This window comes from Trichogramma pretiosum, unplaced genomic scaffold (genome assembly GCF_000599845.2).
Source record: "Trichogramma pretiosum strain Unisexual culture from Peru unplaced genomic scaffold, Tpre_2.0 scaffold1, whole genome shotgun sequence".
Classification (NCBI taxonomy): Eukaryota; Metazoa; Arthropoda; class Insecta; order Hymenoptera; family Trichogrammatidae; genus Trichogramma; species Trichogramma pretiosum.
Window position 1 is genome coordinate 4,419,439 of NW_019641703.1, and position 22,546 is coordinate 4,441,984.

Genomic DNA, 22,546 nt, shown 5'->3' on the forward strand with positions numbered 1-22,546 from the left:
GATACTTCTTCAATGGACCTTTATAAATCCTTTATGTCCGAGTAAACGACAGAATGAGAGAGAAGAAGAAGCTAATACACGGCCAGTGGCTGTATAGAGTCGGGAAAATTCGAATAGCTTATATAGTACGTAGCTCGGAGGGAAAAGTTGGGTAAGAGATTCTTTTTTTTTGCTCCTTTCCATTATCGGACATAGCCATCGCTCACTTTTAATCATCTTTTATTTATATTTACGGAGTGTACGGACAAATTTTCCAAGTCTGTGCAACATCGAGACTCTGCTGCTGCTGCTTTCTCGCGAAGGAAAAACTTTTCTCTCGTCGCGCCACAAGATACATCGATCTTTTAAGGCGTGCAGTTTTTAAGGCGACGGCGCGTCGTATAAAAGTCGACGTCGATGACCGGCGACGATCGAGTGGTAAAGCTAATATGGGGTCTCGGCGCGTCTCTCACTTTGGTGTGAAAGCGAATATAATATAATATAGAGAAAAAAAAGCATTTCGTATACGAAATATCCTTAATGGACACAATCGTCTTTTACCGAATAAATACGATATTTGAATGGGACTTTTCGACTATTATTGGTTTCTTTATATACCTAGAAGCAAAAAAAAAAGAGAGAACCGAACTTAAAATAGCCTCGGGTATATAAATTTTTTCGCGAGCGAATACATGTGTACGCGAGAACAAATGCGCTCTTGTGTATGGCATTACGTAAAAAAGAGCGTCGAGTCCTTAATGCGGGCGCGCGGGCCGGCGCTACACATTACGGCGCAATTGTTGCGCGCGCTTGAAGTTGCACACGACTTCCGTTCCAGATGATGATGATGATGATATTTGTTAAGAAGTATAAGAGAGAGAAAGAGAGAGAAAAAAAATTATTTCGAACACGCCGCGCGTGGTTGTCCAAAACACGAGCTTAACTTAACTTTTTCGCGCGCTCGATGTGGCAGAAAAAATAATACTTTTTTTACGCCGAGTCAGGATAATTTAAAACCAACCCACTCGCGTTATATACCTGGCAAAAGCTTAAGCCAATCGCCCATCTTCCGAGAGCCGATCCAGAACGCAGGAATAAAATGGCCAAATGATATCGCGCGATATCCTTCCTTTCTCTCTCTTCCTCTCTTATTCTCTCTTTCTCTCCAAGCAGACTTGATCATCATTAGATAAACCAAAGTATCTCGCGCGCTTTCCTCTCCATTTATACGATACGTATATAAGCTTCCGGCAGCACGGCTAATTTTCTTCGGCTGTATCATTTCATCGTTATGCGCTTATACTTTGTTTCTTTCTTTCTTTTTTTTTTCATCATTCGTTCGACTCGCGCCACCGCTGCTGCTGCGTTGCTTATTATAAAGAGGATAAGAAAAAAATTGAGAAAAGCGCGCGTGCTAGGTGAAAAAAAAATTAAAAAAATAAAAGAAAGAAGAAGTATATAAGCGCAGGGGATCGCATTAAGATGATACGCGCGCGAGGCGCATACACACTGATGCACAGTAATTTTACTTTTTAATTTCCTGCGCGTGCTGTATACGCGCGTACTACTACTCCGTATATAATGCCACGCACGGAAGCTGCTTCTCTCTGCGCCATAAACGAACGAGATGAAGCTCTCGCGCGTGGAAAATGCGAAAAATACACGCGTGGGCGAGAGGATCAGGGACTGAGGCGGCGGTCAATGCGACTTTGAAAGTAAATATATGAGTTGAGTGTATGAAATATAAAACGGCACGAGAAACGCAAGAATCGTGGATAATATAACGCGCTTCTAAGTCAGTGGCTCATCACTTCAATAGGTGTGAAATAGCCATTTTAAATAATCTGAAAATGAAAATTTACTTTTTCCCAAATTTCAGATCAGTTTTAAACCACTCTAATTACGATAATACCACTTCAAGCTACCACCACTAGATGGCGAGTACACATTTATCTGTAAATCTGCTAGTGAAAAAGTCAAAACAATCGTATAACTTGAAGAGTGGTTTCGATTGAATGAAATGGTAGTATTGATATTTAAGTCAATAAAGTCGAATTGTCTACCACTAGATGGCGACTACCTTTATCTGTCAATCTGAAAGAGGAAAAGTAAAAATATTCGTATAAGTCAAAGCACGAAAAAAATGTTTGATTACGTAAAGGTCTTCGTTATTCAAGGAAAGAACCCTTAAATTGTTGGTTAGTATATGTCCAGTCGTAACGGCTCTTTTATGCGCAAAAAAGTTCTTTTATTGTTCAAAAACTAACCAAAAACTGTTCAACACTTCTACTCGGGTCGAGTTAACCATTTCCCGTCAATTTTTAAAGTGAAATGCAATTATTTCACAGACTACGAGCAAACATAAAACGATTCAAATATCAAGACCGAACGGGGCACGAGCGAGCGACGCGAGTCGTCTTATTTGCAGTTTATCACGATCAGCGAATTTGGCGAACTGAAAATTTTCTTGAAATTCAGCTATATACGAGGCCGCCTCGCAATCACGCTCCCCCGGACTCGAGAAGTCGTGCACGCGGATGTCTCTATAGAGAAGAGCAACAGCTTCATTAGACGGCACCCCCAGTGCACACGCACACATACACACGTATATACAGCGATTGGGAATTAGCACGCTCGAGAGAACACAGGATCTCGAGAGGTAGAGAGAGAGAGAGAGCTAGAGAAGATTGTGTACATATACGTGTGTGCAGTCTGCGGGCCAAGTTCAGGCAATATCAGGAAGGAAACGCGTGTACATATACGCACAACAATATTCGTTGCCGCACATACGCAGCCGGAGCCAAAAGGATACACACATACACACATCATATATTATAAGCTCTCGCAGGTGCAGTACAGCACTTGTCGTATATTACGCGAGCTATAATATGTGCCTCCCGACTCGCTCGTTAGACCGCGCGTGCTGTACTGTACATATAAAAGCTTGTCGCTCGACCAATTGAGTAATTGCACGTATATATACGTGTGTGTTCGATATAAAACTTTTCCGACTCCGCGGCGCGTTATACTCCGGAATTGCACTCGAAATGCCGCACTCGTTCCGAAAGTATAGCTGCTAATGTATATATACGGTGACTATGAAATAACGGGTCGATCGCGAGCCAGCCAGCGAGGCTGTATTGCGTGCGTATTCGAACGTTCGTATGCATACGTATACTTATTGCGAGGACAAAATGTGCGTGTGTGCGTGAGTGCAACGCGAGCCAGAGGAATAGTCGCGCGCGCGCGCGGCTTTCGTAACGGGTAATGTTGGCGAATTCGTCGATAGCTGCGCACAGCTCATTAATTATTACCTTTATTTTTTTTTCTTTCGTTATTTTTTTAGCTCGTCGATAGATACCGTAATCAATTTATATAAAAGTTGCGCGTACTTGTACGCGATCGAGTACGAGTGCCCGTCTTGCATAGATGTGCCTAGCGATTTTCCCATAGACGGAAACTATTTGGCTTCGTTTAGAATGAATTCAGTTTACGCGTTTGCTCATTTACGGTTTTTTTTCTATAGATACGATGCGACGTGGAAAAATTTAACTCCATTGAGAAATAGATGACTCGCGAGTGCGTCTAAATCAATCGGGCAACGAATCGTAAAGTTGAAATTCGCTGTGGACATACATGAGCTTATATAAGGATGAAAAAATTTTCAGGTATGGATCGGTCGACTCGTTGCCCTCTTGACGTGCTCGCGAGCGCGTGTGTCTACATTAATTTACCTTCTCCACGAGAGAGAGTGGAAATCGAATCTCCGCGTCTGTGTTGACACACGAGCGACAGCAACCCCAACGGACTATACCGTTATTTTTCAGGCTTTACGTATATATGTGTGTGATCAGAAAAGCGCCAATTGTCAGGTTAAAGCAAACGCTTTGTTAGGTGGATATACCCGACTTTGAGCGTCAAAATCCAGGAAAAAGCATGTACAAGAGCATGAAATATATTTCTCTCAGCACGACTCGACGCCACCATTCATCGAGGACAATAATATACCTGCCTCCAAAGAATATTTGCGTCGATGTGGGAGAAATTTACCGTCTGATTTTGACGGACGCGCGGTTTAAGAATATCTTTCAGGAATCACATTTCAAATTAAATAACGTAAATGTAAATGCAGTGACGTAGAATACCTTAGATAAAAATGACTCATTTCATCGAGCTGGATGGATATTCATTGTGCTTTACATACCTGAAACAGAAAAAAAAGTATTCATTAAAAATATGTCAATAATCGTGAAAAGGAAAACGTATTCGCTTCAATTGAATAAATACGACGATTCAATGGAATCTAAAGCGATGTACTTTCGTCTCGCCAATAAATCAATAAATGGTGCATTCGTTATCATTGCTCGTCACGTTTTCCAGGGAGAAAATCCACCTTATCGACCAAGGTTAACGTGAAAACTCGAGTGTGCGCGCACGCGAAATTACAATTTCTAGCCGTCGGTAATGCAGTAAACCACGAACGTCAAAGTTTCTCTCGGATAAAAAAAAAATTCATAATTTCTCATGGAGCGTAATAGCGTTCCATTGGTAAATATTGATTTATTTATTGCCGAAGCGTTCGACGCTATCGGCTATATATTACGTACTTATAAACACCTGAAACAGGTAGCCTAGCGGCGTATTACACAAATGAAAACTTGCGCAAAATCAAATAACAAATTGAGAAAAACACACGCACACACACTCGAGATCTCTAAAGTAATCGAGAACTCTAGAGAGCGAGAGAGAGAAAGAGAGAGATATCGATATGCAATCGGTGTCGGAGAATTATGCATATACAAATTGCAATAAGCACTTTCTAGCCTCGGGGCATGTGCATCTGCACAGCGCACACGTATATAACGTATATCATATTATACACATTGCACGTGTACGTATGTATGTATGTATAAGAGAGAAGCCCGCGCGTTGCTCCTTTTTTTCGCGAAATCCCTTTTGCCATATAATATAATATATCTGCTGCTATGATGGCAGCGAGTTGCGCGCTCCGTGTGTTGTTGTTGCGCTTCGCGTTGCAGAATTTCGCACGAATTTATATTTGTGTGTGTGCATGTGTATGTTTATACATATGCGCGCACCGCAATAGCTTTACACACGAGGAGAGAGAAAGAGAGAAAGAGCGAATATGTGTGTATATGCGTTTCCGTGCATGCCGGATTCTCACGATTTGCGCTATAACGTCTTTGTGTATGGGGTACGGTGTGTATACGTACGGCGTCGAAACAAATTTCATATTTGTACTACACATGCACGTGGGTATGCAGCAATAGGCTTGATTTCGTTTCATTTTATTCAACATCTTTCATCGGAATTTTCGACTCGAGTAATCTTTTTTTAATTTTATAATCGAGCGAAAAAAAATAAAACATTGTACACGCATAAATTCAGACTTCTCGATGTCACATTGTACATCAAAAATCGACGGAGATTCTTGAGCATAATTATATACGGAGATTGAATCATCCCGCGCGCGGTCAATGATCATTTCGATTGTGGCTTTTGTAGTATAGCTCGCGTAAACTTTCACGGATCGTATTGAGATTGTGTGTATATAAAAATTCCAAGCCCAAGGTATACATTTTATAATATACACCGTTGAAGAAAAATTTCGCAAAAGACAAATGCACTACACGATCATGCCTGGTGCGTGAGTATATCAATCATTTATTAACCAGTGGAAATGTGTGTGTATAATAAGTATACATGCCACAATGCGGTGGTCGGTAAATCAGTTTCATTTATTATATATTTTTAGTTTCGAAAGCAAAGAATCAAGTGTGTACTCCGCTGCGAATGTGCGGAGAACACGAGCGTTTCTCGAGCTTGTTACAGAATAACTCCTTTTTTCTCTTTTTACGATCGCTAATAAAACACCACCGACCAAGTTCGAAAATTGTTTTCATTGCTACACTAACGATTTAATTACAAACCATCAGTTCGTATTATATATATCTCTCTCTCTCTTGAATCGCGAAGCTTTTTAAACGATCGTGTAATTAAGTATCGCACCGAATGATATCCATTTAACATTTCCAACGAGTTCGCTCAAATTCTTATACCATCTTCTGCTGCTGCTGCGACGTTAATAAGTTTCAAACAAACGTCGTCGTCGTCGTCAAGCGCATTATGAAATTCAATTCGCAGTATCCGCGATCCTCGTGTGTGTTGGTTGGTTGTGTTGTGCAGTGCAGCAGTGCAGATGCAACGAACCATCATAATATAGAGTCTCTCTCTCTCTCTCTCTCTCTCTTACAAGAGTCGAGCGAGAGCCCGAGTATTTTAATTCAGCCTGTGCGACACACAATAGAGGCATACATTCCGTATAAGACCGCGAGAGCCGAGGAGGTCTTTTAAATCCGAAAATTGTAAGCAACAGAGAGACGGATCGTTTAAATACGGTCGTTCGTTCCGAGGCAAACTGGTTCCCTGGAAGAATGTTGCTTTGATTTGTTCACGCGCTCTCGTGTGCTCGGCTTTAATACTTTTTTAATTTTTTTCCTTTTTTTTCTGTCGAATATTTTTCGCTGGGTTACATATTTTTTTCTCGCTCGATACGCATGATTGGCTTGCGTGAGGCATGTTTTCTGCGAGATAAACTGATTTAGGCGATATCAACTTCAAACAAACCAGCGAACGACAAAAAGACAAAAAAAGGAAGCAAATCCTGCAGCAACTCCTTTCCGTGCGTATATCATGCGAACGAACGACGACGACGATGTCGCGCGTATTATTATATACGTAAAACGCGAATGGTTATAGTTTAGTACAATAGAATGACGCCAAAGACAGCAAATCCTTCGCTATACGTGTACACACACACGTACGTGAATTCGAATTTCCCAACAATGCAGCGGCTGTTCGCTGAATCCTTCGGAGGGGCTAGTTATAACGCAACGCGCGAACGGCACAAGGCAGGCACAGCACGACAACAATACCGAAGCGCGCACGAATTTCCTAACTATGCGCCTCGCGCCTATTTACCTTGTAGTATTTCACGAGAGAAAGAGAGAGAGAAAAAAAGAGAAGCGAACTGCAGCTCTAGGATTGTAATGTTCGCAGTCGCACAGGTGCTTTGGGGAAAAAAGCCTAGCTAGCTCTTACCGGTCATCCTGAGTGACTGTAATGTCCGGCAGCAGCGGCTGATGTTGCTGCTGCTGCTGCGGCGACGACGGCGGCAGAGGTTGAGGCAACGGTGCACCGTCTATGGCATCCAGTTTGCCGGCCGTACGAGTTATCTCTCGCTCGAGTGAAGAAGAAAACACCAGCAAAAAGCTCGATGGCTTTATCGGCGACTCGCCAGCGCGCTTACACGCGGCGGTATAACTCTCGAGTTCAAAATCAACGTCGTCGTCGTTGACTGCGTGCACTTGAAAACGAGCTTCGCAGAAAGTGTATAGATGATCGCTATGATCGGTTGCAATCCAGGCGCGCGCGACTTTTACACGAGAGCTAGAGCAGACACACACACACGGGAGACAATTTCACCTATCTCTCGGTGTAATTTTGCGCAGGTGAAAGCTATATAAGCGAATCGAGGCGCAGAGTAGTTATACCGGGAGGTATGAAATTCTAGTACTGTTGCACACTCGTACACACACACCGAGATACACACGCGCGCACACACGTACACACAGAGATACACGGACACTGCCACTGGCGAGATGCGGTGACTAACACATTCACAAGTAGGTGCGTATTATATTATTATACACACGATGTATATCGGCACACAGAGATCGATTTCGAAATGGCGATCGGTGTCGGCTGCACTGCACTGAACTGCGCTGCGCTGCTCTACACCGCGAGAGTAGTGGTGCACGCAGCAGCCAAGAACTCACGGACACTAACAGCACAGACACACACACACAGTTAACACAAACTGCACGGCTTGAACTTTCTCAAGAGTGCGTTCGCGAGAAACCGTATCGTATGTATATAATTGTCGCGGCGCGGCGTGGCTCCGATTTGATACCTTCTTTCCCAGAGCGCCTACTACTAGGCCCACTTGTTTGCGACACAGACACACACACGAAGCACACGCACAATAACAAAGGAAAACAACTTAGCAACACGATGCTCCGACGCTGTACGCTCGAATTAGCGCTGCTTAGCGCTTGGCTATTCGCACGTAGCCGCGACGATTGCGCATGCAGCACAGCTCTGGGCCGCCTGGCACCGATTTAGCGATCGCTCGAGTCGACGACGACGACGATCGGCATCGCTCGACAAAAAGCACAAAGCTCTCGACACGAAGCTCGGTTACGTTTGAACTTGCAGTTAATACTGCTGCCGTTGAATCAAGACGATCAACGAAGAAAGAAGAGCGTCGAGGAGCTTGGAGAGCAGCGAAGACGATCGCGAGCTGCTGCGCCTCTCTGCGTATATACGTATAATATATAAATTGTTCACTCGAGACCGCGCGCGACTAACTGTGCAAAAGCTGCTGACGATGGTGGGCAACGCGGCGGCAGCGGTGATCGCTGTGCGGCGCGGCTCACACGTACGTATAATACCCAACGCAGCAGCAGCAGCACACCGCTCAGTGTGTGTGTGCAAGGTTTGCGTTCTGGCGGCCCCCCCTCCACCCATCCATCCAGAGCGACGACGACGTCGCTGCTCCTGCTATGCGCGCAGCAACGATGTAACCCTTTCTCCGTATACTACTATATATACTACTCCTTTTTGTGCCGTATAATATGACTATATGTATGCTCGATGACGACGAATGCGCGGCTGGACCCGCGAACGACCACGACGACGACGAGTGAATGGAATTTCAACGCAGCTCTTGTCTCTCTCTCGCTCGTTCCATATGTACATGTGCTTAATGTTAACATACGCTCGAGTGGCAAAAGAAATATTGCGTGTATACGTGCGTGTATATTATATATACACACGCAGCGAATAGAGAGATGGAAGTCGTCATCCTGTTGTTGTGTGTCGCCCGAATAGCTTATACTCTATACTATACGCCGAGAATGACGATGCGCTCGAGAAATGATGATGATGATGATGATGATCGTTCAGTCAAACGTTCGGTACGCGATGGCTATTAAAGGTGATCAGTCATTAATTTATTGTTACACATTTATTTCTCCATCTCTAGACGAGCGAAATAACTCGAGAAGAGTTTAAATTTGCAAAAAAAAAAAGAGAGAGAGACTCCTAGATCGCTGCGTGTTGAGTAAACCGATCGAATTCCGATATACCTATACGTTGGTTTCGATGCGCGGCTTTGTTTTTTTGTTATTGTCGTTGTTGTGTGCGCGCTCTCTTGTGGGTTAACTCAATTGGCCATGCCCTAGTATATAAAGTTTGCGAAACGCCGAGGGGGAGGGACAAAAAAATCAGACATTTGTCGCGCGTTGTTTACGAGATTTAATCACTCTTAGGGTATCCCTCACTTAAGTCGTGCTTATTGATTTTCATATTATTACGCGCTCGTTACACACATACTCGAGGCTCGCTCGCGACTCTCTGTTTTATTTTTTTGCGGGAGCTTTTAAATCGCTATAATTACGTTAATGATTTTTCATACGGTCGTAGGTTGCTCTAACGCAAGAGTTTAATCGAATTTGTAAAAGGCCCGATGTCATGGAAAAAAATATCGAAAATTGATATTTTAGCGTGCTCTAATATTTTTTATCGTGTAAATAATGTATATGACGTCATGAAAATATTGACATTCGTAGTTAAAAATATTTACGTTGAAATTAGTGTAAAAGTAGAGAAAGTATTTTCTACGTGGAAAAGAATTTAATTTCATTTACAAGAATAAAAAACCGTTGCCAATTCGTTAGCTAAGATCTTTCATAAGAGATGTTATTTTCATGTATGACCACTAATATACCAAACCTTCATTATTGATAACTTCAAAAATGGAAAAATTGTTTGTTAAGCGTCCAAAAACGGTTTAGACTTATACAATTATTTTTACTTTGCCACTTGCAGATTTACAAATAAAGGTACTCGCCATCTGGCGGTCAAGGCTGGCTTTAAATACGATTGAATTTTCATACATTTTTTGAGGAACGAATGCAAAAACTAAATTAACATAATATTATTAAAGCATTAATTTTTAATTAATGTGTTTAAATTTGAGTTTATAACTACGATCCTTTTCATTCATTTTTGATTTAAAATCAATGAACTCGATTGCACACAGTGCACAATAATTCAAAAACCGTGACAAATCGAGGCAAAGTCAAGCATTAAACACGCGATCGTGCGCACTTTCAATTTTTCCCCCGCTTTTCACCCGCTCTATCTATTCTCACGATTATTAGCTGCAATGCAGCGCAGCCCATTCTGCACCGGATTATATGCTCCATCTCTCGTGTATGTGTATACATGCGTGCACCTTAATTCGGCCGAGCATTAATAGATTATACAAACACCCTCGATGCACGAATTATTAGCCCCGAGTCTACAGGTATATTTAGTTGTTTCTCTCTCGCTCGCGCGCGCGGCCTCGGGGGCCGCGTATACTTATGATGATGCATGTATAATGTATAACCAGTTGCACACACGTACGTACGTACGTACACGCTACTTTGCTTTATATCCTTTGAGCGTACTTATCATAAAATAAATATCTATATATCTATTGCAAATGACGACAGCCAACGACGACGACGACACAGCAGAAAGCAGCAGCATGAGCAGCTATACACGCCTCAAAGGTAATATCGCGCGCTGCTCTTTTGCTGCTCGCAGTGCGAGAATGTACGCACATACCTCGTATCTACTTGCGCACGTACTTCATCGCCCAACGCGACTACTAGCTGCTACGGCATTATACATGGAAAATTAATAATACACAAGAAGAATCCGTAAATAGACGAGTCGCAAAAATACATCGGATTCTTTCACCCGAGAAATTACAACATATAGACGTACTCGTAGATCGTATAATATTAACGAACAAGTCGATATCTACGCTTGTCAACCGTCAGTCAGTTGTGTGTGTGTGTGTGTGTGTGTGTGTGTGTGTGGGTGAGGCAACAATGACCCGCTGCTGCTCGAATTCGAGCAAGCGTTCATAATAAATATTATGAAAAATCTTCTCGCGCGCCCACTCGACTCTCGACTCTTCATCCTGCGTATATTATTAATATGCGTATAATGCTCAGCCCGGAGGGTTGTGCTTTTCGCGCATCTACGCAAGCACGCGGGCACACTCCGCGCCCGTCTTCTTCTGCTGGTGCAAATTGAAGAGATGATGCACTGCTGCTGCTGCTGCTGCTACATTCGTATGACGTAACTCGCTGCTCCTGCGACGACGTCCATGTCATTGCAGCGTAACGATCGCAAGAGCATGTACAAGATATATATTCGTTTTACATTGCAGCCCGATATGCGTGGCACGCGGACTCGGTTTTTTTTTGCAGCAGCACGAATCGATAAATATAAAAATACGATCAAACGCCGCGGTATTTTTTTTTGTTCGCAAATCGAAAATAAGTCGGTTAAACTTCTGTATAATTGCGTACACGCTCAGCAGCAGCAGCAACAGTGCGTATTATAAACTCGAGCTCCAATCGCGTGCGTACGCTGTATATAGTAGGTAATACGCGCGGCGCTGCATGAAATCCGAGTAGCGCATGGAAGAATCCCAAGACAAAAGAGGAGCTAATTATTTTCATCAATGCACGAAGCAGCTGCACACTCACCCATATAATCATCATCATCCACGGTGCAAAGGGCAAATTCGCTCGGTCGAGGCACGTGTGTGTACTGTGTACGCAGAGAGAGAGAGTATTGTTATATCGAAAAACGATAATCCACGTGCGTCGATCGTGTGCAACTTTTTACGTACATGCATAATATTCACAATGTATGTATGTATACCTACATACATTAGATAGCGGCGCAAAAATTCCATCTCTCGCATCGCGCGGCGTTATAATTATTTCGAAAGCATACCTACCCTATCCCCCTCCTCCTCCTCTCCCTGTCGCTAACGTCAGATTTAAATTTATAATAATAAAGTGTAGCGCGCGCGATGCGATGGGTCAATGATTTTCATCACACACATATATATATTGGATATACATTGCAGATAGAAGGGGTGTGATAACTCGACACTTCGGGTAAAATATCCGATTATCGATTCACCGCGCGCGCGGTACGGCGAGCTCTCTCGCGTATTATAACTGCTCTGCTCGGTGCTGTGTGCTGTGTGCCGAGATTGAGAGAGAGAGAGAGGATGCGATTCCCACGCAGGAAAATTGCGCGAATTCGCGAGCCGTATACAGCCGGAGAGCCCGTGAAAGATATTATAGTATGGTATAACTATACGTCGTGCTTTTGAAACGTGAAAATTCGGAGTATTAATTTTGCATTATGACGCGCGCGCGTCATCGCGCCAGCAGCCGTCATCTCGTTATATATATTATACATATCGGGTGCACAATTTTCGAGTTCCTTGGAAAGTCGCGCATGATATAGCTGGGTCAAAATAATACTTTTTTACAAAACCGTGCGCACGTATGTCACCGATCTTGACGCGCTTTTAGTATGTTATAGTACATGGTAAAAAGGTCCCAAAAAAAAATTTTTAGACCCCCTCCCCCCTCCTACCCCCCACTTCCGGTATAAACGTCCATTTTCGATCTATATTTTTTCTGAGGACATGAAGCAAGTAAAAAATCTGAAAAAATTCATAAAAATACTTTTCCACAATCCAAACAACCTTGAATTTTTTCAGATTTTTTGAGTGCTTCAGGCCTTCAGATAAAATCATTGAAAATTTCAAAAATCGAGATACGGCGGTATGAGCCGATGTAGTACTCGGAAATTTTTTCAGTTATTTTTCGCATTAAAAAACATAACCTCAATTTTTTTCAGATTTTTTCAGATTACCTAACGCACCTTTTGAAGCCAAAAACCGATTTTTTTGACGAAAATAATTTTTTTAGGACAGTACGGAGCCTCGAAAAATCTGAAAAAAATTTTTTCTTGTTTTTTTCATCAAAATACGTAATCTCAAATTTTTTCAGATTTTTTAATTGAAGGCGATAGCTTCTAGGGCCGAAAAATGCTATTTTTAACAAAAAATGGTTCCTAGAACCCGATGGTTCCGGTGAAAAAATTTGAAAATATTTTTTTTGAATTCCTTGTCAAATTTTAATAAATTTTGACCGTTTCAAAAGTTCGATTGAAGCTTCCTAGCTCATTTTAGAGCATCAAACGAGTTTTATCATTCCTTAATGTCTTCAGAAACGTCTTCAGATATTTTGCACTAATCTTTGTCCTGCTCTAAAATGAGCTAGGAAGCTTCAATCGAACTTTTGAAACGGTCAAAATTTATTAAAATTTGACAAGGAATTCAAAAAAAATATTTTCAAATTTTTTCACCGGAACCATCGGGTTCTAGGAACCATTTTTTGTTAAAAATAGCATTTTTCGGCCCTAGAAGCTATCGCCTTCAATTAAAAAATCTGAAAAAATTTGAGATTACGTATTTTGATGAAAAAAACAAGAAAAAATTTTTTTCAGATTTTTCGAGGCTCCGTACTGTCCTAAAAAAATTATTTTCGTCAAAAAAATCGGTTTTTGGCTTCAAAAGGTGCGTTAGGTAATCTGAAAAAATCTGAAAAAAATTGAGGTTATGTTTTTTAATGCGAAAAATAACTGAAAAAATTTCCGAGTACTACATCGGCTCATACCGCCGTATCTCGATTTTTGAAATTTTCAATGATTTTATCTGAAGGCCTGAAGCACTCAAAAAATCTGAAAAAATTCAAGGTTGTTTGGATTGTGGAAAAGTATTTTTATGAATTTTTTCAGATTTTTTACTTGCTTCATGTCCTCAGAAAAAATATAGATCGAAAATGGACGTTTATACCGGAAGTGGGGGGTAGGAGGGGGGAGGGGGTCTAAAAATTTTTTTTTGGGACCTTTTTACCATGTACTATAACATACCAAAAGCGCGTCAAGATCGGTGACATACGTGCGCACGGTTTTGTAAAAAAGTATTATTTTGACCCAGCTATATAATAGAATAGGGAACCTTGTCGAATACGCCCGCGCGCGCCTAGCTATAGTAGCCGTCGAGAGGCAGGCACAAACTGTCACGACTTTTATCGCTTGTCCTGAAACTCCGCAAAGCATGATATTATTATAGATGTATAAGATCGACGAAGAATTGCGCGATCGAGAGCAAAGTAAGGTAAAGTTGAGTTAAAGTAAAATAAAAAGCTATCGAACGGCTATACGTATACGAATTCCTCGCGCGTCGTAAACTTTTATAATTATGCTTTTCCTATACATAATTTTGATCTCCGTTAATAATTGGATAATTCGCAGGCACGGAGTAGTACTTCGACAGCGGCAGCTCGAACTATGTATATAATCACGAGAGTCGAAGTTCCGAAGTTCCGCGAGCACGGCTCTTGACGTGAAACGCGCGCGCTCAAAGAGAGAGAGAGAGAAGAAAATAAAACCTTACTCTGCAGTAGCAGCCTCAGCAGAGCAGAAAAATGCTGCTGCTGCTGTTCGCCGTTTCTGTGTGTGTATGTCCGCGCGGCATATCGTGCAAACGTCTGTATAGGAAAAAAAAATCACGAAGAAAAGTGTACCGACGGAGAGAAAGGGGGAAAAAAGAAAAATTTATTTTCTTCTTCTTCGTCTTCTTCTTTTCGTCCGTAATGAATCGGAGAGACGTCTCGTAGTAGCGAGAGCGAGCTCAAGATGACGAGCTCGAGATAGATCGAAAGGGATTATTAATTAGCGAAACCTACTTTTAAATTTTCACTCGTTGTAACTCGCGCGCGATGTGGAGAGCTGCTGCTGGCGCATGATCGCGCGCGCGACGAAAAGAAAACGCGCGCTCCGCGGACCCCGATAAAACGAGTTCATGCATATAACGCGCGCAATATATAGCTGGTCTTTTTTGTTGTTGTTGCTGCTGCTGCTGTTATACTATTCGCATTCCATTGGCAACGAGTGTACTGCACCGAGCCAGCCATAGGCACTAGCCCCACAGTATAGTTGTGCACTTGTAACGATATACACCTTGCGCGCTGCTGCACATGCTGGTGCTGCTACATTGGTCGTGAATCGTATACATATAGGCGTGTTATTCTTTTGCAGCTCGGCGCTATATAGTATATGCAATAGCGCAGCAGCAGTGCGAGCATTAATCCGAGATTTGCAATGCCGAGCATGACTGCGCCCGATCACAGGTGTATATTCTGAGATTGGCGCACGATATATAACACATTTATTTATATATAGATAGGCTCGGGATGCGAGGAGCGAGGAGCTCGGCAAGAGGAGAGTAGATGTATCGGTATGAGAGACGATGCGATATATTCTCGGCTCTTCGCGCACATAATATACACCTCTTCTCTCTTTCTCAATCTCTCTCTCTCACTTGCTGCGATGATAACTCGGTTTATATATATAATACGTTCTATGCTGTGCGTATGTACGCTTCGAAGGAGATCCTTGTATATACCTACCGCACACACATATCTGCACGAGCACATGCAAGCCGCGGAACTTATACATCTGTATTATATAGCTCCGAGCTCTGCGGGATCAAGTACTCCTATATATCCAACAACAGCGATATTCACGTGTATTATAGCAGCACTCGTACGGCATACATAGTCCAGTGCACTTATCTGAAAAATGCCTGTTTTTGGCAAAAATTACTAACAGTAAACGGCCTACACCACCTTGTAGAGGGTGTCTGTGGGAACATCTGGACGAAAATGGCCGCGATTTGGACTTGAACTTTTTTTGTTATTAACAAAAAACCACAAAATTTGAGTGCCACTTTTGGTTTTTTTAATATATTTCGAAAACTATAGCAGCTAGAGCGATGCTCCCGAGAGAGAAAATGTAGGAAATTTAATCACCTTTCCAACGAATTTGATTACGACCCGATCGGATAAGTAGTTTCCGAGAAAAATGGAAAAAAGTGCGGAAAAACGTGGTTTTTGGCCAAATTTTCGAAAATTCATAGCTCCCTCAATTTTTGGATTTAAGAAACGAAATTTTGCACAAAGATAGTTCTTATCACGTAGAACAACTGTGCAAAACCCGAATTCTGTGCGACTTATAGTTTTCGAGTTATTCAATTTGCAATTTTTTCTTGCGAAAAATCATGTCCTCGGTTATTCGTTGAAATAATCTTTTAAAATTAACTTATCGACTTCGTTCCAACGAATTTAAAAACTTTAATGTATTACCTTTAAAACCCATACCCGACCTGTTCGATCCAACGCGAAAAAGTGTGAAAAAAAACGTTCGCAAAGTTGGCGAATTTTTGCGCAATTCCGCTCGCTCGGGCAGTCGGGCGGTCAGAGTGGGGGAACCAAGCGCCGGCGGGGAACACTGGGCAGCAGGCAACACAGCAGATGTTCCCACAGACACCCTCTACAAGGTGGTGTAGGCCGTTTACTGTTAGTAATTTTTGCCAAAAAATATCTATCTGCACTGGACTAACAGAGGGAAAAGCTCACGTGTATATATATACGAGTCACGCGTGTGTATAGAATCTTGCTTAGATATAATGCAACGTATACCTACGAGCGGTGCAGCGCGATAAGAAAGGACGCGCACGTACACGTAGGGCTACACATTATAGGCGTGTGTGTGTGCTCACGACAACGACGACGACGACGATCTCGACTCGACGACGTTGTTATATTCGTGTGCCATGTACGCGTGCGTGCGAATATGCCTCGTCTCTCTCTCCACTTGACTCGACACGACCGACGCGCGCGCGTTCGCTTATGGCTTGGCGGAAAATAGACATCGGAATAGCTATCAAGGCTTTTCCGATCGCTCGTTTGCTCGTTCGAGCGTGAAATTGCTCAAGGACAATGTGCGAACTGCGAGAGAGAGAGAGAGAGTTGAGCGCGCGCGTGTGTGCTTAAGGGCAGATGTTACACGATCCTTGTATACATAGATGAGCTGTTATATTAGATTCGCAAGCGCGCGTTTAGTCGAGCAACTTTTTCCGAGTGCTTATTTGATGGTCCTTGTATACTTTTCGTATGTATAATGAAAAAATATGGGATCCGCTGAACTGATCGTGCGGCAAGGCTCGAGCTTTCGGCAGGGAAGGATTAAAATTGAAGTGGATTAAAAGAGCTCTAATTATAGCCTTGAATGTTTAATTCGACGTGGGTGGGCGAACTCGGAATTATGAGATCTCTTATCAATTGGACTTATTTATGAGCGCTATATTACTCAAAAAATGAATGAGCGAGGATTATTTCGTGCGGCCCAGATATAGAGTTGATGTGTGCTTGACTTACCTTGACCTCGGCAGAAACATGGATCCATCGATGAACACCGAGCCGGACAGCAGTATGTACCAGCTGGTGGCCAATTCTCCGGTGCTGCAAAAAAATAAAGGATTTAATTTTTTTTTTTCCTCTTTTTTTTCACTTTTGTATTAGACGCGTCGTCGTCGTAATCAATTTGTAATTTTATTGTCGTCACGCGCGCGAGAGAGAAAAAGGAAAAAAAGTTCGTCCCGAAGTATTTGCTCGATTGAAAAAAAAGGACGCGCGAGAATGAGTATTAGAAGCTCACACGTGTGTCATTCAAGCTCTCGCTCGCTGCAGCAGCAGCAGCAGCAGCTTTTCTGCACTATGAAAACTTCCGTAATTTCGCAACGAGATCTGCGCATCTGTACATGATTTGATAAGCGAAACACTCAGAGCTCTCACATGAGAGATGAAGAAAAAAAATAAAAAAAAGAAAGAAAATTTACAGGACTCTCGTGTGTCGAATGGACATTCCGCTGTCCTTCTGCGAGCATAGCCTATAGCACAGCTTAGCTACACGCGCCGAGAGAAATACATCGTATTCTTCGTAGTTTAAGTACATCTACGCGGATACGGAAAAGCAAGCAAAAGTATATATACGCGCGCGAGAGCCCAAGTGCGATCCGTTATTTATTAAGTACTGTGCTTGTGCTCTGCAGCCGGAAGCTGACGACGACGACGACGACTACGGACTCGAGCTGCTTCTTTCGTTATGTACCCTTAGAGTGCTGCGCGCACTGCATTAGTTAAGTTTCTTTTCCGTATCCGCGTGTGCGTGTGTATACCCTCGCTGGATTTCAAGGACCTCGATTATACATTAAAGTAAATATTTAACAGGAAAAAAATGGACATGTGGAGTACTGCGTCAAAAAAGCACTTCAAACATGCTTGATTGCTCTGGAAATAGTGGAGTAGTTTTAAGGTCGGATGTTTTGCGACAACAATAATAATAATTTAGAACAATCGCGGTAAAAAAGCTGCAAAGGCCGAATAAAAATCTGTAAAGTGAGTAACGAAAAATATTTCTAGTATCAAATTGCCTGAATACATCGAAAAATAAAATCAATAATATACTGATGTTAAACATTTTCAATATAGCTTAGCGCATATCAATTTTCAAAACAATCTAGGATTTTCATTGTATACATCACGATTGAGTTCGAACACTTAACTTTTCCACTTTTGGTAACTAGAGACATCTATTGGAATACATTCTGCAAGCACACGAACAATCGCAAACCAAACGTCGGTAAGAAAGAAACTTATTACTGTCGATATGAAGTACAAATAGTTTACAGGACTCGCGTACAAATCGTATGTACCACGCGTCGATAAGGTAAACGACCATCGCCAAGAGAAAAACGAACTAATATTGACAATTTAGTAATAGCAGTGCAATGATCGCTAATAAACTTCGAAAGCTTCTTGCTTCGAACGGATGGATTAATCCATATAACCTTTGCTGATGGCCTCGCGAGTATTATAGCTTGCCGAGAGTATTATACGCTGTATATCGTGTTCTTTCTGGAGCAAGAATCACTTTGTTTTCTCAAAGTTAAATGTGGAGCATCGTTTAAGCGAGTGAACTGTCAATCGCGATATCGCGTAGAAACGTTTGAGTTATTATCTTCAATACGGATTCACATGAGTAACATCAAAAGTGTTAACGTCGTATCTAGGTTTCTGCATTAGACGCGCTTTTGTCTTTGTTAACTATACGCATGGAGAACGTTTACATCGATGTCTCGAAATTAATTAACTCGGAAAAAGATTATTATTTGCCTTGAATTCGAGATTAATTTCAAAATGTTCCTTGTGGATGATTGTAACTTTAGCAAAATATATTACATCAACTCGTACAAACGGTGTTTATTAAGCAAACAAGACATTTTAATGAAAACTGACATTTAAATGAAAAAAATTGAAAAAACAGGCTTGGACAGTAAAAGCTACGTCATAAATTAAGCTGCATGCACCTGGTAAAAAAGTTTTTCCATTCTCCACCGCGCGACACGCGGTTGAATCGGGCAAAGTTTGTTTTATCAGTTCTACTACACGAAAGCAATTTAAAAATGTTTCATAGCAGAATCGTTTACATAATCAGTTTTTCACAATTTTTTTTTTTTATTTTGACGTCGCTTAATATGGCACATGCACGATAGTTTCGAAAACACACCGATGTAAAGCACTAAAAAAAACGAGGAGTTGTGTGTTTATACTTACTAGTAGAGCACGTGATTGGCATGATGCCTCTCGTAGCGAACTGTCTTGCACAGGCCGCGAAGTACCGAGTCTCTGCAAGGACGCAAAGCTTCCAGACCCAGAAGTCCGTAATAAATGAACTGAAGATCCTGCAACGACAAAAAAAAACAAGGATATACTCGGGTGATAATAATTATCATTCATCATCCTGCGCGCATGCTGATTAAATCGGGATACACGTACTGCTACACGCGGCTAAACAAATCGAGCGACGAGCTAACGCGTCACGATTGGAGGAAGAGACGAGGCAAAAGGCGCACCGAACGCTCGCTGTAATCGTAAAGTAAAAGAAAAAAAAAAGAAGCAAAGCACCGAGGCCCGGTCATAAGCGAAGCATAACATCTCTCGGAGGAGGAACGTCACGCGACGTCGCGTGCTCAAATGTGGTCCCCTAGTCGCTCGCTGTATAGATACGTAAAGGTACATTGTACTGTCTCTCTTGTATACATATTGTGTGTCGCGCGCGCACAAGACAACTTGCATTCGCCCGACGCGCCATAATGCCCCGATGAATTTTTATATTCGTTGGTTATATTACACTGCCCCGGCTGACAAAGACAAAAGTTCACCAGGGCGAGACGCGCGGAGTGCGGGATCGTCTCGAGGCGGCCCCGATTTAATCGACGCCGATTTCTGCGCTCCGATGAATTGGCCGCGCGCTGCACACAAGCCGACACGGTCTCGGCGCGATTTCAAATTTCACGTCACACAAGAGAGAGAGAGAGAGAGAGAGAGAGAGAGAGACGGGCCGCGCCGCTCTGGATCGACAACGGAAAAAAAATACAAAGCAAATCTATATAGGCACAAGTTGATTCGCCGCTGCAAAAGCGCGATGAGCGATAAAAATTGCACAATCGACGGGAGCGAATAAAACGATATTGTCTCAGAGACGATGATGCTGCTGCTGCTGCTGCACGATGGCCTTATTCGTTCATTTGAACGCGATGTATTTGCAGTCGAACCATGTCGGCGAACTTATCGACACATAAATTAATTTCTATACGGCAAATAGCGATCGGGCGACGACGATCGCGATACACGGGCAATTCCAATGCCTCAAACCACACGTCTCCACGTGCAGTGTACGCGAAGGAATCGATCGTCGCGCAGGAATCTAGTCTCGAATGCGGATTGCGTACCTCGACACAAGAGAGCAGCGCGTACATATCGATATCTCGGCGCGGCGCAAGCTCCTCTCTTCCGATACAAAAAAAAAAAAAAAACAAACACACAAAAGATCAAATGCGGATAAAATCGCGGCGCGAGTGCAGCTCTCGACGGGGGATTCCCTTCATCGTCGTCGTCGTCGTCGTCCGTGATACTTTAACTGCTACCGGGCGACCTTGAAGCGCGAAAAATTCAAGATGAAAAACTGGTCTTGAGCGCGCGCATGGTAATATACACAGTATATACCTTATGTACTTGGCGTGTGCGTGCGAGGCGGCGCAGAAGCAAGGCTCATCGACGCGACGACAATGACAACAAGACGACGAGAGAGAGAGAGAAAAAAAATAAGAAAGATACGGAGAAAAAACACGTGTAACGCGCGCGCAAATTGTTGTACGCATGCACTACACACAACTATCACGGCGCGTGCTTTTATTACCCGCACTACTCGAGGCAGCCACGCACGGACATGCATTCCACGCGAGCGAAGGGATACATTATACGCGGTGCAGCACACGCATGCAGTGCGTATAACGCAGAAGTTATTTTATGGTAAGAAAAGAAAAGCCGAGGATGACGATGAAAAATGAAAAATCGAACGATTCGATGCTCGCGCGTATCGTACAGTGTATATAATGTACGCGAGAGCTATTATAAACGTGTAACGAGAACGGCAACGATCCGCGCGATGAAAGGACGCGATCTTCGCGTTAATTCTCGATTCATCCAAATCAAACGCGTATACACTTTTCATTCTTCGCGTTTAATAAATGCCCGGGAATTTTCTCAGGGTTACATCGCCGCCGCGAGTGTCTGTATCGCGTCGTTGTTCTTTAGTTGCGAGCGCGAGATCATGCAAAATAATGCGCACTGCAAGTTGCAACAATGAAGGCAATTTCTCCGCGCGATCGCGGATGGACTCATTTAAAAAACGAACACGTGGGTATATCATCAGCCGCGCGAATTAGAAATTTCGTCGTCGAACGCGCGATGCATCGCGAGCCGATATATATTATATTATAAAGTATAACGATACGAGTTTCGCACATATTACAGCGCCCGCGAGCATCATTATTGCATTCTTCAATCATTTTCTCACGTTCTCGTATTTTAATTTATATAGTCGTGTAATAAGTACATCGCGATCGCGTTCGAAATTTTTGCCATGAATATGGCAATGTCTTCATTGCGCGTATTACTTTAGAAAAAAAAGGGACAGAAAAAAAATGATGTATGTGTATCATCGGCGAAAACGAAAAGCACACTGCATTATTCATTCGCGCATTCGAGTCCTTCAGTTCCTTGTGCAAACAATAAACGAGGCATTTCATTTATTTGCAGTTCCATCGAGCGTACACATATACATACTCCAGCAGCACCTCTTTTCAGACACACACACACTCGTATACGCTCGCACACATCGCATAATCAATCCACTTTCACTTCTTCTGTTCCTTATGGTATATACAATATGAGAGAATAACGCGCGCGGAGGGCCTGCCTCTCTCGTGGGTTTATTATATTACCGTATAGCAATTCTCATTCACTTACCTGAAGCGTGCGCCTTTCAGGATCTCGGCACAAGGCCCGAACGAAGTGCGGATCCAGATACTCCGTCATAATAACGATTCAATAGTCCTTTTCTCGTTTTGCTCGATGCGCGCGCAGCACCTCCCTCTGTTCTTTATTCCTTTCAATTACTCCCTTGTTTTTCTTTTGTCTCTTATTGCAGCACTTAGGACTTGGGCAACCGAATCATCATTTTGGATTCGAAGCCTTGCGCGCGGCGCGGCTATTATTGTTCATTTCGCCGGCGTTATCGGTAT

At 42.7% G+C, this 22,546-nt stretch overlaps 1 protein-coding gene across 2 annotated transcripts in view; it reads right to left on the bottom strand.

Annotated features, from left to right (window-relative positions):
- LOC106656063 (rap guanine nucleotide exchange factor 2-like) overlaps positions 1 to 22,340 on the bottom strand; it is a 106,054-nt gene extending 83,714 nt beyond the window's left edge. The window contains exons 1-3 of one of the 2 annotated variants that reach the window (XM_023462709.1): positions 22,272 to 22,340; positions 19,515 to 19,642; positions 17,277 to 17,360 (exon numbers count right to left, since the gene is read on the bottom strand). In XM_023462709.1, coding sequence (XP_023318477.1) covers positions 17,277 to 17,360; positions 19,515 to 19,642; positions 22,272 to 22,340 — 281 coding nt within the window. Of the gene's footprint in view, positions 1 to 7,101; positions 7,709 to 17,276; positions 17,361 to 19,514; positions 19,643 to 22,271 lie in introns of those variants that run through there. The other variant, XM_023462712.1, reaches the window with a different exon arrangement.
- Positions 22,341 to 22,546: the final 206 nt, after the last annotated feature.